Below are 17,297 nucleotides of genomic sequence, written 5' to 3' on the forward strand. Positions count from 1 at the left end.
AAAATAGATGCTTTCTGTTTCAAGCTGAAAGTTTGGGAGATACTAGAAAGATTTCGATCCAAAAAGGGGAAAAGTAATAAAGAGGAAGAGGAGGTAAGAAATAGAAGAAAAGTAAAGATACAATAACATATCAACAAAGGATCACTTCAATTAGTTTGGTTTTGAGGTGGTTCAACAACCTAGGTGAAAAGACTACATGGTTTAATAACAGGCAAATTTCTATTAACATAGCCGTGCCGAATTCCTTCTCATAACACACAGATTGCAAGAAACAGCATACCAGAAGAAAATTGAGGAAAAATGAAAAAACGCAATCTCAGTCCATAGACGTACAAGTGTTATATCTCAATTCCGTGCTACTGCGTTTACGGTGGACTAAACTCCCTGTATGCATCAGCCCACAAGAGTGAAACATGTATATATGGTAATCATCTTAGAAGTTCTTCAATGCATCCATCTACAGCCTTTTATTGCGAGTTGCGGCCTAAAAATCAGTGTCAAAACAAGATACCATGACCTTTGAAACCATGGACCTTGCAAAAGGTATGTAGCTCAAGCTATACCTGTTACTCATCACATGACCAAGGAAGGGAAGAAAATCAATATATAAACAAATTGTTGCATAACAGTGACAAAGATGGACAGAGAACTAGAATATATGTGAAGATGGAGTATGCTAGAAAATGAAATAGCTTTCCATTTCTTTATGGGATCTGGCACGTATACCCATGATATAAACTTCAACTGATTAAAACTACTTTTTCTCCACTTCAGCATTCACATTTTCAGCCAATTTCACTTTTGAGAACTTGACACTTATCATAGGTTTCAGCCAATCTGGGAATTCACTTGTTCGTTAGACACAAATGGTGTAAACGACACAAAATATACAACTCCAGCGTACTAAAAAATTCCGCACACTTTCTACTGAGAATCAACTTTTAGTCTTTTATAGACTATTTATATCAACCTGCCACCAAGCACAAGACTCAGGCGTAACACTATCACACTGAAAATGCTGAAAAAACCAAGTTTGTAACTTTTATGATATGAAATAAATGTGCAGTTAGACCCTCTAAAGTTAAAATGGCGAAATTTTCCTAATTATATGATGAAAGTATAACAGGAAAGTTAAAAATGTGAGGTTGTTTCAAACATAAGCTGCTCCAAGCTTGAGAGTTGCTTAATTAATAGTACATATATCAGTTTTACATGTCATCCAAATGGGTGATCCTTCTTGATGTTCTTAGTTTTTATGATTTTCTCAACCTTTTTGTCTCTCTTTAGCCAAGTGTTTTTCTTGTATACATCTTGTGTACTTGAGTTGCGCCTTTTGCACTTTTCAATGATATCTCGTTTACTTATTAAAAACAAAAGCACTGCTTAATAAGTTTACCTTCTCTCAACACTTGATTAAACAAGAAAAAAAAAATCATTTCAAAACTTCAAAAATCAACCTCATTCTTATCTGAATTTTCATCACGGTACGGTTTTGTTAGTGACTCAATTCTGTTAATTAAATTGCCTGTCCTATAATATGCCTCATGAAATGTATGCCAATCACAACTCCAGACGCATGAGATTGGATAGAAGACAAGTATAATAAGAGAGTACGTAATAACTTGACATACCAAATTAGTGCACCAAACTCTAAAATAATGGCTAAAAGTGTCAATAACTTGTTATGAACCTGCTCCAATGCAAAAAAGAATAATTTAGAATGAGTTTAAAATTTTGGTGTGGGGGGGGGGATGTGGGGAGAACAAACAAAGGGCCACCATGCAACTTACATAGAGAGCACAAAACAAGGCGATGATTATACTTGCAAGATATATGGCTGTAGCATAAATACGAACAGGGTCAAGCATCATTGTCACTTGCCTCTTGGGGCCTATGAGAAATGCTGTGCTGCCATACAAAAGACCCAACTTAGCATCTGAAGCACACAAAATAGTCATATAGATATGAAATATGTACTCCTATGATCTATTTGAAAGATTAAGAAAGATTGCCCACATCAATAAAAAATAAAAATTATTATCCATTGAAAATAATGGCCAAAAGTTTGAAATATATTACAGCAAATCGCAACCCCAACAAGAGCTCTCATATATCCGTGCATCAAAAAAAAAAAAAAAAAAAAGAGTGTACTGAACTTTGAAGATTACATTTATACTAGGAAAGATACCAAGACACAATTTCAAGTCTCAAGTCTCAACTTGAATATCAACAAAAGTAAAGTAGAGGAAACCTAAATTTAAGACCTTACATAAAATGACTAACAGCCTCTGTCTTCTTTGTCATTTGTTTATAGTCAATCATTTCAAGGTGTTTTAAGCTCAAAAGACATCATCCGTTAGCTTAATTAAAATTGGAAGATATGATCAGATTTTGATCACCTCCTAGAGACACAAAAACGAACTGAAGAAGCAATCTTATTCTTCACTCTAAAGTCCTTTGCTTTTAATATATATGAACAGTGAAAACAAGAGAAATTCACATAACCTCATCTACATTGCCCATTCCCCTTCCCATCCAGTCCCACCCCCAACCTGGGGCAAAATAAAAAAGAAACACATATGACATGCGCATGCAATTATTCAATTAGACAACAGAGCATACAACATAGGAATATAATTACAAACCTTCCGAGTGAAAGTAGGTTGCCAAATGTGAATGTTATACCGAACTTGACAGGGTTGAAGAATACAAGCATCGACTGTCCATGGAAAGAAAAAATGCACGCATATTAGTCCCCTTGAGTTTTGAAGGCCACCTATATAAATGCAGGTTACAATTCATTAATATGCACATAAAAATTTGAGACCCCTTTAACTCTACCCTACCCTCATGGCAATATCAAGATCTCTATTAATTCTAACTCATGCAAAGGAGCTATTTCTTGGCAACTTATAACCTCAAATTTCCAGCAAAACCATGAAACAGCATATGTTTTCTAATTCTGCGTCATCTATTCTAAGATGTTTCAGTGCCTCCCTCATTAAAAGCATGTTTGGAGTGAAATTTACATATTCGATCACATTCAAGGAATATTATGCGACTTATGCCAACTGAAATTTTAATCCGATCAAGTAAATGCAAGCATGAATTATTTGAAAAAATTATAAGTTAAAGGTGCACATTACGTCTGAAATTTTGACTTGTCCTCGTATATGTCTCGGCACCAAGTGGAAGAGTTTATGATCATTACAGTTCATTAAAGCATAGAATGCTTAAAGTAACAAGTAGCATCCTTATCTTTTTATCCAACATCATTGAATTATACAAACTCCTCATATACTAGACTAACAACTAAGAGTGCAAAATAGCAGTGGCAAATGTTGGCAGAAAGCAAGTTATTCTGGTACGGTATAAATTTCCCAGCTGCTTGCAAAATAGGATGTTCAAAATAAAGGCAATTACCAATCAAATGAGATTAAGCCTCAGTTCAGTTCAGTTGGTAAAAAGCAAGGCAATGTTAGTCAAGATCCAATAGTCAGCCAATAAATCCTTCATTTTCATTCACTACATTTACTAGTTATCGAGGTTCTTAGCAGAGATATATGTTTGGACAAACAACACTACTTGGCCACATTCCCATTCATCTAAATCAAGTCACATCTATTTACTTTCCACTCAAAGCATATATATAGATAACTAAAAATAATGAGTAATAACCAACTAGAAAGGAAAACACAACTCAAATCATCTAAGGGTCAAAACTTACCAAGAGCGTACAAGTCAAACCAGCAACAAAGCATATGACAAATCCGTTAATTCTCTGCTTAATCAGAAAGAGAGAGTGAGACAGACTTATTCAGAGCAATCTTATCAAGGAATAGAAAATATTCAAAGTTCGACCAGCAAAACATGGAATACGTTAAGAACAAAACTTAGTGGATACTAAGTGAAACTACTGAGCTCAAACAAAACACGCCCAATTAACTAGTAAAGAAAAATGTAGATCTAACCAATCTTAGCTTACGTTGACCACCAAACTCAGATGGCAAATCACCCAACTGAGCTTACAGCTTCCTTCAGAGATAAATTTTGCTAGTCATTCTCCATTATCAATATAAATTCCAAAACACACCTAATCCAAACACTACCAATCAAGTCTAGATCCAGAAAGTCCAACGCCTTCCACTATCATTGATCGCATCGACATTTTCATCATACCATTCTAAAACCTTTCTGCTTAGTTTAAATCCAAGTTTTGCACCAGTTTATAGGGACTACTCTAACTGCAAAAGAATTGCGGATTTAGCTAATCTTTCCCTCGGTTTTATTTTTATTTTTCTGAGCAACCAAACAGAGGCAAAAGCAAAGACCTACCTGCTTGGTGGACAAGGTGCAGCTGCGATTGAAGTCGTCCATGAAAGAGAAGGAGCCGTTCGCTTCTAGCGATGCAGCTTGGCGTTCTTCTTCTTCCTCCACCTCCATTCCCACTAGCATCTTCATCTTCTCCAACGCCTGGTTCATCTTGTCCATTTCGTTATTGTTTTCTCACTCCTTTTCTCGAGAAAAATTGGAGAATGGAGAAACTGGATCTGTGTGAGAATTAGAGTGAGAAAATTGTCGTTGCTTCAATTCGCAGCAAATTTTCCGAAACAGGGAAGATGATGATTAATTAATTGAGTAACGCTAGGGAAACCTATTTCCCTCCCCCACTTATCTATTCCCTTATACGTGGCATTGCCACGTCAATGCCACATTCACAAAACAAATAATTTACCCCTTGTTTTTCCCAATTTACCACCATCTCTTACTCAAGAGTCAAGGCCACCCCAAGTTTCGAACCTTTGACTACAAAATCGAGAGATCTAATAATTGTTACCACTAAATTAGTGCGATTTATTAATTTGGTGGTCATGATGACTCCAATAACTCTGAAGTGGTGCATTTAGGGTGAATGGAGAGGACAATAACATATATATATATATATATATAGAGAAAGAAAAGAGAAAAAAGATTCGAATTAATGATCTATACTTTATAAAATGCGGTTAACAGTCAATTGAACTATTTTTTATAAACTATTTTTTTTTTTTAAAGATGACGTGACATTGTTACATTGCAATGCGATGTTAATAAAATTTTGTCGGAGAGCTTGACATTACAGTGCCACGTCAAAGCACTTAGAAGGTTGAAAATGAACAAAATATTATTTTGGAAATTGAGAAGAGCCGACACTTACTTTAAGAAGGGTTTTTTTTTTTTTTTTTTCAAACAATATTACCTCTCTAGAATAACGGATAGGAGTGGTTCCTTTCCATTTCGATCCTTCTCGAGTAAAATGAGGGTTTCTTTAGATTTTCCTAATTATTTTGATAAAAACTATTTGGGCTGACGCCTGATTTTTTTATTTTTTATTTTTTTTTTGATAAAAGTAGCTTATCTTATTTCATTCTCAAATAAGCAATCACATCATGCTCCGAGCAATATGCTCTGGTTCACAGAGGTCATGAATAAGCCCATTTGGGAGTTTCGTCAGTAAAGGGAGTAGAAAATATTTATATGATTTGGTTGCCAAAAGCTTGCACTCAAAAAAAAAAAAAAAAAATTAAAGTAATATAGAGATAAGTAAATTTAATAATTTAATTAATATTCAAAAACTTACCAAAATTCCTATGATTTTGCCTCCACGTGTAAACTTTCCAAATCTTGAGTGTTGCTGTTGCAACCATGAGCTTGAATGAATGATATAGCAAATACAGATGTGAGATTAGGATTATCTCCAATTTATTTTGGACTAGAAAATATCCAGCTCTTGGTTAGAATTTTTTTTTAAAAATCCTATAACCACAAATGAGATATCTGTTCTACTAACAAAAAATAATAATAAAATATTATTTCATATTAAAAAAAATATAAAATAAAATAATAAGGGGCGGTTGGGTGGCCAGACCACCCCAGTTGGGGGCTGAGGTGGCCGAAGCCACCCCCAGGCCCTTAGGGTGGTCCGGCCACCCCCAAGGGCCAAACAATTTTTTTTTTTTTTTAGATTTGGCCCTTGGGGGTGGCTTGGGGTGGTCCGGCCACCCTATTGCCACCCCTTATTTTTTTATTATTTTACTTTATATTTTTTTTAATATAAAATAATATTTTATTATTATTTTTGGTTAGTAGGACATGTGTCCTATTTGTGGCTCTAAAATTTATTCTTATGAACTGGATATTCTTCAGTCTAAAATAGACCGGAGAGAGGATTCTGTTCCCAAATATGGGATCATCGCAGATAGTAGTGCATTTATTTCAACACGCATTATCATGTTAACCATAAGTTTATAGAGGTGGAGAAAATGGAAAGCCCACTATCACTATAATCTTCAACCTTTTCCTTTTGGTCAATTCCATTTCTGGGGCAACTCTTTTGTACGTACAATCATTTGCATTGATCTATATATACACTGCTTCCTCTCCACTCCTTATACTACAAACTCCAGTGATCTCTCCCATTAATCTCTTTTGGGTTCTTTCTTTTCCTTAGGCCTTGTTATGCTAATGAGATCTCCAAATTTAGTCAAGATGGTTGGTGCCAATTTTCTTTGTGTAGTCTTGCTAGTGGAGATTATAGTAGTGATGAGTGGTCATAGCTTTGGAGCAAATGGTCTGAGCATGAACTATTACCTCACGAGTTGCCCATTCGCTGAACAAATTGTGAGAAACACAGTTTTCAGAGCTTTGCAGGCTGACCCTACCCTTGCAGCTGGCCTTGTTAGAATGCATTTCCATGATTGCTTCGTTGAGGTTCTCTCTCTCTCTCTCTTCTTCTTCATTTTTTCTTTGTGGGATGTGATGAAAACATGATTTGGTTATAGTAGTTTGTTACTAATGATGATCTTAGAATTAATGTTTTTGTTTTTGCTGTGGATCGAGTAGGGATGTGATGGGTCGGTTTTGATTGACTCAACGAATGATAACACAGCAGAGAAGGACTCCCTTGCAAATTTGAGCTTAAGAGGATATGAAGTTATCGATGCAGCAAAAGAGGAGCTTGAAAGAATGTGCCCCGGCGTAGTCTCATGTGCTGATATTGTTGCAATGGCTGCCAGAGATTCAGTATTCTTGGTATAAATATATGGCCAAATCTTCAAACTTAATCTTCTTTCTTTTTTGTCTTTGTTTTTAGTGATTTGAGATATTGAAAAGAGAAGTGCTGCACATCTCAAATTTTTTTTTCAAAAGTTAGTTTCTAAATGATGTGTCACTATCTCATAAAATTTATTATTTTTGGTGTCACCAACTCATGGGATAGTAACATATCATTTAAAAACCAACTTTTAAAAAGAAAATTTGAAATGTGTAACATTTCTCTATTGAAAATTGAAACAGGCTGGGGGTCCACTATATGGCATACAAAAGGGAAGGAAGGATGGAAGGAGGTCTAAAGTAGAAGACACATTCAACCTTCCCCCTCCCACGCTCAATGCCTCTCAGCTCATTACCAAGTTTAGGCAGCATGGTTTTAGTGCAGAGGAAATGGTGGCTCTTTCTGGTAAATATATATATGTAACACAATTTTTTTTTTTTTTTTACAATTCCTTGTTCCTCAAGCCAAAATTATTATTGGATTGAATTATTTAGGGGTTAACATGTCGCAATTAATTAAGTTTCTTGTTCCTCTGCCTAAAATCATTCATGTACACGCACTTGAAAGCTTCTAGCTAGTCTTAATTTTTGTGATCTCGAATTATCTTAAAATCTTAATCTTATAAAAAATGATAAATTTAATTTTTTAATTAATATTGAAACGTTTCTCCTCACTTGTGAGAATATTACCCTCCATATTAAATTTCACAGTATCTAACAGTACTGTGTATGTGTGCCTAAATTATCATGTCATTTTAAATGATGTGGTACCATATACACTGTTAGATCGATGCTATAAAATATAATATGGACCATGAAAAAGAGAGGATTTCCATTTTATTGAGCTCGAACTCTCTTTAAATAAATAAGTTTCGACACATGAAATATTTAATCACAATTATACGTAATAAATTGTTAATTATTGAGACATGATTCGAACTCTCAACTCTGGTCTTCTCCCCTTAGCAGTTCCCTTTGTTTTCCTTTGAAAAAAAAATATTCACCATTTATTATCTCAAATATTTAAGTTTATTATACGAATGATTGAATTTTAATATTTTGACATTAATTGGATTTGCATGCAGGGGCACATACGCTAGGAGTGGCAAGGTGCCGATCCTTCAAAAACCGATTGAGCGGCGTGGATCCGACTTTAGATAAAGACTTTGGGAAGACATTGTCGGAAACATGCAGCTCCGGTGACGATGCGGAGCTAGCCTTTGACGCGACAAGGAACAGCTTCGACAATCTTTACTTCAATGCGTTGCAAAGGAAAGCCGGAGTGCTTACTTCCGATCAAACGTTGTACGCCGACACAAGAACCAGAGGCTTTGTCAATGGCTTTGCGCTTAACCAAGCCACCTTCTTCCGTCGTTTCCAATGGGCGATGGTCAAAATGGGAACACTTGATGTTAAACAAGGTTCAAGAGGCGAAGTACGAAGAAATTGCCATAAATTTAACTGATATATACTTTCTACCTATCAACTAAATTAATTGTCCATAAAAATTGCCTTTATATAATAATAATAATAATAATAATGATGGTTTATAGCCTTGTATTATGTTTGGTCTATCGCAATGACGGAACGGGATTCTCTACATTCGGGTTGCATCCAATTTGGACATTCTCTCATGTAGTAGGCTCTATTAATTTTGGGCAAGGAATTGCAGCCAATTCCGATCGTTCAACAATAAGTCAATCTTGGTATGTCAAGTTTTAGTGTACTAGAATTTTGTACCTCTTTATGTGTAAAAAATGTGTGACAAACTCCGTTAATATAAGTAACATGTCATGTTATACTGCGATTGATGCTGATGTGATGCATTAATTGATTCTATCAACTTTTATAAAGGCAACGACCTATTTGCTATTTTTTTTGGCTTGCCCCAAGAGTGTTTAATCACTTTTTAAACCCCAATTAAGGCCATTTCTTTCTTTTCCAGTTGAGCTCTCCGTAGTTTCCCGTGTTTGGAGAAGCATCGTAGCTCAAATGCAAAATGGATTTGATTTAAAGAATGGGATGAACACGTTTTTTAAGCTTTTTACATACTTTACTAATATATTGTGAGCACAAATAGTTCAATCCCACATCATACACTAATGATAAAATTGAGTACTTTATATAATATAATGGGATACAAATTTCTACAGTACAAAAGATAGAGAATAACACCAACAAAGACAATTCCTTAATCCATATTTATTTCACATTTTTTTACAGATAAAGAGGTGCAAAATCCCAATACACTAAAACTTATCGTTAAATTATGGAGATTGACTGCAATTCATTTCCCAAATTGCAGCCTATCGTATGAGAGAGGATCCCGATGGCCCTCTTTCCCAAATTGGCTGCAATCCGAACGCAGAGAATCTGGGTCTATCATTGCAATCTACGTGACACAATATAGGACTAAAAACCATTATTATGTATTATATATATTTATATAGCAAATATATAATTACCATGGATACAATAATTTAGTTGATTTTATGGCAATTTTTTTGTACTACGCCATTTGAAGCGTCTTTAATTAACATCAAGGGCTCCCATTTTGAGCATTGCCCGTTGGAAAGAAAGGAAGAACATGGCTTGGTTAAGCGCGAAGCCATTCACAACGCCGGAGGTTCTTGAGTCGGCGAACAGCGTTTGATCGGAAGTGAGCACGCCGGCTTTCCTTTGCAGCTTATTGAAGTAAAGATTGTCGAAGCTGTTCCTCGTCGCGTCAAAGGGTTGCTGGGCATTGTCGCCGGAGCTGCATGTTTTTGACAATGTCTTTGCAAAGTCGGCATCCATATTTTGATCCACGTCGTTCAATCGGTTTTTGAAATTTACGCACGATGCTACTCCTAGTGTATGTGCCCCTGCGACGTGTAAATCCAATTGTAAAATATGGTTTTCGTCAGTAAAGGGAATAGAAAATATTTATATGATTTGGTTGCCAAAAGCTTGCACTCAAAAAAAAAAAAAAAAAAAGAAAAAAGATTAAAGTAATAGAGAGATAGTAAACTTAATAATTTAATTAATATTCAAACACTTACCAAAATTCCTATGATTTTGCCTCCACGTGTAAACTTTCCAAATCTAGAGTATTGCTGTTGTTGCAATCATGAGCTTGAACGCATGATATGGCAAATACAGAAGTGGGATCATCACAGACAGTAGCGCATTTATTTCGACATGCATTATCATATTGACCATAAGTTTATATAGGTGGAGAAAATGGAAAGCCCACTATCGCTATAATCTTCAACCTTTTCCTTTCCAATTCAATTTCTGGGGGCAACTCTTTTGTACGTACAATCATTTGCATTTATCTATACATAAATTGCTTGTTCTCCACTCCTTATACTACAAACTCCAGTACTGATCTCTCCCATTAATTTCTTTTGGGTTCTTTCTTTTCCTTGGGCCTTGTTATGCTAATGAGATCTCCAAATTTAGTGAAGATGGTTGGTGCCAATTTTGTTGGTGTAGTCTTGCTAGTGGAGATTATAGTAGTGATGAGTGGTCAAAGCTTTGGAGCAAATGGTCTGAGCATGAACTATTACCTCACGAGTTGCCCATATGCCGAACAAATTGTGAGAAACACAGTTTTCAGAGCTTTGCAGGCCGACCCTACCCTTGCAGCCGGCCTTGTTAGAATGCATTTCCATGATTGCTTCGTTGAGGTTCTCTCTCTTTCTCTCTCTTCTTCTTCTTCATTTTTTCTTTGTGGGATGTGATGAAAACGTGATTTGGTTATAGTTTGTTACTTAGAGTGTTTTTGTTTTTGCTGTGGATCGAGTAGGGATGTGATGGGTCGGTTTTGATTGACTCAACGAATGAAAATACAGCAGAGAAGGACTCCCCTGCAAATTTGAGCTTAAGAGGATATGAAGTTATTGATGCAGCAAAAGAGCTGCTTGAAAGAATGTGCCCCGGCGTAGTCTCATGTGCTGATATTGTTGCAATGGCTGCCAGAGATTCAGTATTCTTGGTATATATATATGGCCAAATCTTCAAACTTAATCTTCTTAATTTCTTTTTTGTTTTTGTTTTTATTTTTAATAATTGAGATATTGAAAAGATAAGTGCTATACATTCCAAATTTTCTTCTCAAAAATTAGTTTTTAAATAATGCGTCATCATCTCATGAGATTTATTATTTTTGAAAGTATGTCATCAACTCATGAGATGGTGACACATCATTTGAAAACCAACTTTTGAAAATAAAATTTGGGATGTATAACATTTCTCTATTGAAAATTGGAACAGGCCGGGGGTCCACTATATGGCATACAAAAGGGAAGGAAGGATGGAAGGAGGTCTAAAGTAGAAGACACATTCAACCAGCTTCCCCCTCCCACCCTCAATGCCTCTCAGCTCATTACCAAGTTTAGGCAGCATGGTTTTAGTGCAGAGGAAATGGTGGCTCTTTCTGGTAAATATATGTAAACAAGTTCTTTTTTTTTTTTTTTTTTTTTTTTTTTTTTTTACAATTCCTTGTTCCTGAAGCCAAAATTATTATTGGATTGAATTATTTAGTGGTTAACATATTGCAATTAATTAAGTTTCTTGTTCCTCTACCTAAAATCATTGATGTACACGCACTTGAAAGCTTCTAGCTGGTCTTAATTTTTGTGATCTCAACTTATTTTAAAATCTGGTAAATTTAATTTTTTAATTAATATTCAAACGTTTCTCCTCACGTGTGAGAACATTACCCTTTCCACTTTAAGTGAAATGGAGATGAACCATTTTATAGTCGATATTAGATTTCACAGTATCTAACAGTGTATATGTGTGCATAAGTTGTCATGCCATTTTAAATAATATGGTATCATATACACCGTTAAATCGATGCTATAAAATTTAATATGTATCATGAAAAAGAGAGGATTTTATTGAGCTCAAACTCTCTTTAAATAAGTAAGGCTCAACACGTGAAATATTTAATCACAGTTATAAGTAAAAATTGTGAATTATATATTGAGACATGATTCAAACTCCAGAGTTCACCCCTTAATTAGTAGTTCCATTTGTTTTCCTTCGGAAAAAAAATAAAAAATAAAAAATTCACCATTTATTAATATCTCAAATATTTAAGTTTATTATAAGAATGATTGAATTTAATATTTTGACATTGGATTTGCATGCAGGGGCACATACGCTAGGAGTGGCAACGTGCCGAGCCTTCAAAAACCGATTGAACGACGTGGATCCGACTTTAGATGAAGACTTTGCGAAGATATTGTCGGAAACATGCAGCTCCGGCGACAATGCGGAGCTAGCCTTTGACGCGACAAGGAACAGCTTCGACAATCTTTACTTCAATGCGTTGCAAAGGAAATCCGGGGTGCTTACTTCCGATCAAACGTTGTACGCCGACACAAGAACTAGAGGCATTGTCAATGGCTTTGCACTTAACCAAGACACCTTCTTCCGTCGTTTCCAATGGGCGATGGTCAAAATGGGAACACTTAATGTTAAACAAGGTTCAAGAGGCGAAGTACGAAGAAATTGCCATAAATTTAACTGATATATACTTAATTTCTACATATCAACTAAATTAATTGTCCATAAAAATTGCCTTTATATAATAATAATAATAATAATAATCATAATAATGGTTTATAGTCTTGTATTATGTTTGGTCTATCACAACGACAGAACGGGATTCTCTACGTACATTCGGGTTGCATCCAATTTGGGCATTCTCTCATGTAGTAGGCTCTATTAATTTGGGGCAATGAATTGCAGTCAATTCCGATCGTTCTAACAATAAGCCAACCTTGGTATGTCAAGTTTTAGTGTACTAGAATTTTGTACCTCTTTATGTGTAAAAAATGTTTGACAAACTCCGTTAATATAAGTAACATGTCATGTTATACTATGATTGATGCTTATGTGATACATTAATTGATTCTATTGACTTTTATAAAAGCAACGACCTATTTGCTATTTTTTTTTTTTTTGGCTTACCCCAGAAGTGTTTAATCACTATTTAAACCCCAATTAAAAAAGAAAGAAATTGCCATTTCTTTCTTTTCCAATTGAGCTCTCCGTAGTTCCTCGTGTTTGGGGAAGCATCGTAGCTCAAATGCAAAATGGATTTGATTTAAAGAATGGGATGAACACGTTTTTTAAGCTTTTTACATACTTTACTAATATATTGTGAGCACAAATAGTTCAATCCCACATCATACGCTAATGATAAAATTGAGTACTTTATATAATATAATGGGATACAAATTTCTACAGTACAAAGATAGAGAATAACACCGACAAAGACAATTCCTTAATCCATATTTATTTCACATTTCTTTTACACATAAAGAGGTACAAAATCCGAGTACACTAAAACTTATGGTTAAATAATTAAGATTGACTACAATTTATTGCCCAAATTACAGCCGCCTATCGCATTAGAGAGGATCCCGATGGCCCTCTCTCTCAAATTGGCTGCAATCCGAACGCAGAGAATCTGGGTCTACATTGCAATCTACGTGACACAATATAGGACTAAAAACCATTATTATGTGTTATATATATTTATATAGCAAATATAATTACCATGGATACAATAATTAATTTAGTTGATTTTATGGCAATTTTTTCGTACTTCGCCATTTGGAGCGTCTTTAACATCAAGGGCTCCCATTTTGAGCATTGCCCGTTGGAAAGAAAGGAAGAACATGGCTTGGTTAAGCGCAAAGCCATTCACAGCGCCGGAGGTTCTTGAGTCGGCGAACAGCGTTTGATCGGAAGTGAGCAAGCCGGCTTTCCTTTGCAGCGTATTGAAGTAAAGATTGTCGAAGCTGTTCCTCGTCGCGTCAAAGGGTTGCTGGGCATTGTCCCCGGAGCTGCATGTTTTTGACAATGTCTTTGCAAAGTCGGCATCCATATTTTGATCCACGTCATTCAATCGTTTTTTGAAATTTACGCACGATGCCACTCCTAGTGTATGTGCCCCTGCGACGTGTAAATCCAATTGTAAAATATTAATTAAAGGTTAAAATATGGTTTTTTTTAAGAGCAAAACAAAGGATTAATAAGCTAATTAAGGGGAATAATTTTCAAAAAAAAAAAAAAAAAAAGCCAGGGGAATCGAATAAGTGGTGGGGAGAAGTATATATAGAGTTTGAATCATTTCTCAATAATTTCCCTACTATTTTAATTTAATATTTTATGTGTTGAGAATGAGTTTAAGCTTGCATATGAGGGGAAATGCTAGAATAATATTAATTAAATATTAAATTAACTATTTCATATAACTTTAAGCTTTTAAGATAATTGGTGATAAAAAATGTTATAACCCACATTTTTATCATATAACTATTTTATTATAGTGATGTCAAAAGCCAATCTACCTTTGGGGAAAAAAAAAAAAAAATTAATGGTTAATTACCACTGAACATAGCATAGTGAGATAATTATTACATAAAAATGTGATTTCTAGCATTAAGTACTCAAGTGGTGATTTAACATTCAAGAACATAATAAATAAGGTTAGAAACTACATTTTTATCAAACAACTACTATACCCGGTTGACATGGTAGTACAAATTAGCTCTTAAATCTTTATTTTTTATTTTTAACTATACCAATCCAAGGCTAATTAGTGGCAGCACAGCTGCATGCCATATAAACAAGGTGAGATGGCGGGTGAGATATATATAGTAGTGTAGTTTTTAATTAGCATCAATGATTTAGGGTAGAGGAACGTACAAGAAACTTAATTAATTGTGACATGTTAACCCCCTAAATAATTCATTCCAATAATTTTGGCTTGAGGAACAAGGAATTGTAAAGAAAAGTGCTTGTTACGTATATTTATAAATTACCGGAAAGAGCCACCAATTCTTCGACAGTAAAACCATGCTTCCCGAAAATAGTAATGAGGCCAGAGGCATTGAGGGTGGGAGCGGGAAGGTTGATTGTGTCTTCTATTCTAGACCTCCTACCATCCTTTCTTCCCTTTGGGATCTCATACATTGGACCCCCAGCCTGTTACAATTATCAATATCTCAATCATTATTGCAACAAAAATAATATATGTACTTTTTTTGTAGAAAAAAAAGAAAAGAAAAGTGTAATGATAATCTCTTCGCAGTCATAATTTCTTGAGTCTATTTCATACTGAGTGACATAACGGATTGTTTTAAGTGATTTTTCATATCGATTATGTCAACCCGTATGAAATAAGTGCGGTAAATAAGCGTGAAGAGTTGGTAGCTTTAATAAAATTTAAAAAGAAAAGAAGATTAAGTTTGAAGATTTGTTCATGCCCAGATTACTGCATCTCTGGCAGCCATTGCAAGAATATCAGCACATGAGACTACGCCGGGGCACATTCTTTCAAGCTGCTCTTTTGCTGCATCGATAACTTCATATCCTCTTAAGCTCAAATTTGCAGGGGAGTCCTTCTCTGCTGTGTTATCATTCGTTGAGTCAATCAAAACCGACCCATCACATCCCTACTCGATCCACAGCAAAAACAAAAACATTAATTCTAAGATCATTAGTAACAAACTACTATAACCAAATCATGTTTTCATCACATCCCACAAAGAAAAAATGAAGAAGAAGAGAGAGAGAGAGAGAGAGAGAGAGAGAACCTCAACGAAGCAATCATGGAAATGCATTCTAACAAGGCCGGCTGCAAGGGTAGGGTCAGCCTGCAAAGCTCTGAATACTGTGTTTTTCATAATTGGATCAAGAATTGGGCAACTCCTGAAGTAGTAGTCCATGCTCAGACCATTTGCTTCAAATCTACATCCACTCATCATCACTACTATAATCTCCACCAGCAAGACTACACCAACAAAATTGCCACTAACCATCTTGACTAAATTTGGAGATCTCATAATTAGCAATAACAAGGCCGAAGGAAAAGAAAGAACCCAAAAGGAAATTGGGAGAGAGAGGTCAGTGGAGTTTGTAGTAGAAGGAGTGGAGAGCAAGCAATGTATATATATATATATATAAATGCAAATGATTGTCCAAAAGAGTTGCCCTCTGCACAGTGGCGGAGAGAAGAGGGGGCGACCTGGGGGCGGTCGCCCCTGGTAAAAAAAAATTAAAAAAAAATTTTTAAGTAATTTTTTGGCATAAATTGTTCACTGCCCCAGCTGTTAAAAAAAAAAAAAAAAAACCTTCTCCATCTGTTTCGATTTCTTGGTTTCACATTAAAAATAAAAAGTCAAGAAATTTAATGTTTATTTATCAATATTTGGCATTTTCTTGTCATAATCCAAGTACCCAACCGAGTAAGTTGAGAGTAAAGCTTATAATTAAAGCCATTAACGCCTTGATTTGTCTTTGTTATAATTTAAGCTTTTTAATTGAGATATATCTCTCATTTTCATCATTTTGTTTATCTTATTTTAAAATATATTGCTATTTTTGTTTTGTTTGGTGTGTTTTTTATACTTTGGGATTTTGTCAAGCATCAATGAGTTTCAGAAGATTATTGTCAATCTTAGATTTGTTCTTTTATTAATTCATTTTAGGCTAATAGCTATCGGAATATGCTAATAATTTTATTATAATATCATTAGAGTATGAAAAGTAAACAATTATTAAAACAATACTTCGTAACAAAATAGAAGATGAATTTCTTGAAGATAATTTACTTGTCTATATTGAAAGGAAAATTGCTGAAAGCTTCGATTCAGATTTGATACTTGATGATTTTGTTTTTCTAAGGCCGCATAGAATGCAATTTTAGGCACTTTGTATTTTGTATTTTCCTTTACTTTTCTACTAATGCCTACATGGTAACTAATATATCAATTTAGCATATAAATATGTTTTTTGTGATACATATATTGTGGTATAATTTTTTTTTATTGTATTTATCATATTATAATAAAAATATAATATATAAAGAAAAAAAATTTATCATTATATTTTATTATTTTATTGACCCCTCTGGTAGAATTAAGTCATGGATCCGCCACTGCCTCTGCAGAAATTGAATATTGAAAAAAGAAAAAGGTTGAAGATAGTGAGCTTATCATTTTTTCTCTACCTAAACTATTGTCAATATATGATTATCTTAATTAATTACTATATTAATGCATGTAGGTCGAAACAAATGCACGATTAATGATATATATGAACAAATCATGCATTCAAGCTCACGTCTACAGCAGTAGTAGTTGAGATCAAGAGTAGGCAACTTTATTAATTTTAAACAAAAAGCCAGTTTTGACTATGTT

General features: G+C 34.7%; 4 protein-coding genes across 6 annotated transcripts; 2 read left to right on the forward strand and 2 right to left on the reverse strand.

The window, feature by feature from the left end:
• Nucleotides 1-107: 107 nt before the first annotated feature.
• LOC132185047 (Got1/Sft2-like vescicle transport protein family) lies at nt 108-4,627 on the reverse strand. Of its 2 annotated transcripts, XM_059598864.2 has the most exons (6): nt 4,336-4,627; nt 3,728-3,781; nt 2,646-2,719; nt 1,791-1,908; nt 1,632-1,690; nt 108-563 (listed from the first exon to the last, which is right to left on the reverse strand). In XM_059598864.2, exons 1-6 carry the CDS (start codon nt 4,489-4,491, stop codon nt 485-487), a joined length of 540 nt encoding a protein of 179 aa, XP_059454847.1. In that variant the 5' UTR covers nt 4,492-4,627; the 3' UTR covers nt 108-484. The 2 variants fall into 2 exon arrangements, with proteins under 2 accessions (XP_059454847.1, XP_059454849.1); XM_059598866.2 differs by lacking the exon at nt 3,728-3,781.
• A 1,871-nt stretch (nt 4,628-6,498) lies between these two features.
• LOC132185817 (peroxidase 47-like) lies at nt 6,499-8,557 on the forward strand. Its single transcript, XM_059599609.2, has 4 exons — nt 6,499-6,750; nt 6,883-7,071; nt 7,336-7,498; nt 8,178-8,557. Exons 1-4 carry the CDS (start codon nt 6,499-6,501, stop codon nt 8,555-8,557), a joined length of 984 nt encoding a protein of 327 aa, XP_059455592.2.
• Nucleotides 8,558-10,511: 1,954 nt separating this feature from the next.
• LOC132185840 (peroxidase 47-like) lies at nt 10,512-12,613 on the forward strand. Its single transcript, XM_088518401.1, has 4 exons — nt 10,512-10,763; nt 10,883-11,071; nt 11,350-11,515; nt 12,234-12,613. The coding sequence occupies exons 1-4, from the start codon at nt 10,512-10,514 to the stop codon at nt 12,611-12,613; spliced, it is 987 nt and encodes a 328-aa protein (XP_088374527.1).
• A 763-nt stretch (nt 12,614-13,376) lies between these two features.
• On the reverse strand, nt 13,377-16,005 carry LOC132184730 (peroxidase 47). Of its 2 annotated transcripts, none has more exons than XM_059598466.2 (4): nt 15,693-16,005; nt 15,372-15,551; nt 14,919-15,081; nt 13,377-14,046 (listed from the first exon to the last, which is right to left on the reverse strand). In XM_059598466.2, the coding sequence occupies exons 1-4, from the start codon at nt 15,939-15,941 to the stop codon at nt 13,667-13,669; spliced, it is 972 nt and encodes a 323-aa protein (XP_059454449.2). In that variant the 5' UTR covers nt 15,942-16,005; the 3' UTR covers nt 13,377-13,666. The 2 variants fall into 2 exon arrangements, with proteins under 2 accessions (XP_059454449.2, XP_059454448.2); XM_059598465.2 differs by having other exon boundaries at nt 15,363-15,551.
• Nucleotides 16,006-17,297: the final 1,292 nt, after the last annotated feature.

This window comes from Corylus avellana, chromosome 7 (genome assembly GCF_965113065.1).
Source record: "Corylus avellana chromosome 7, dhCorAvel1.hap1.2, whole genome shotgun sequence".
Classification (NCBI taxonomy): Eukaryota; Viridiplantae; Streptophyta; class Magnoliopsida; order Fagales; family Betulaceae; genus Corylus; species Corylus avellana.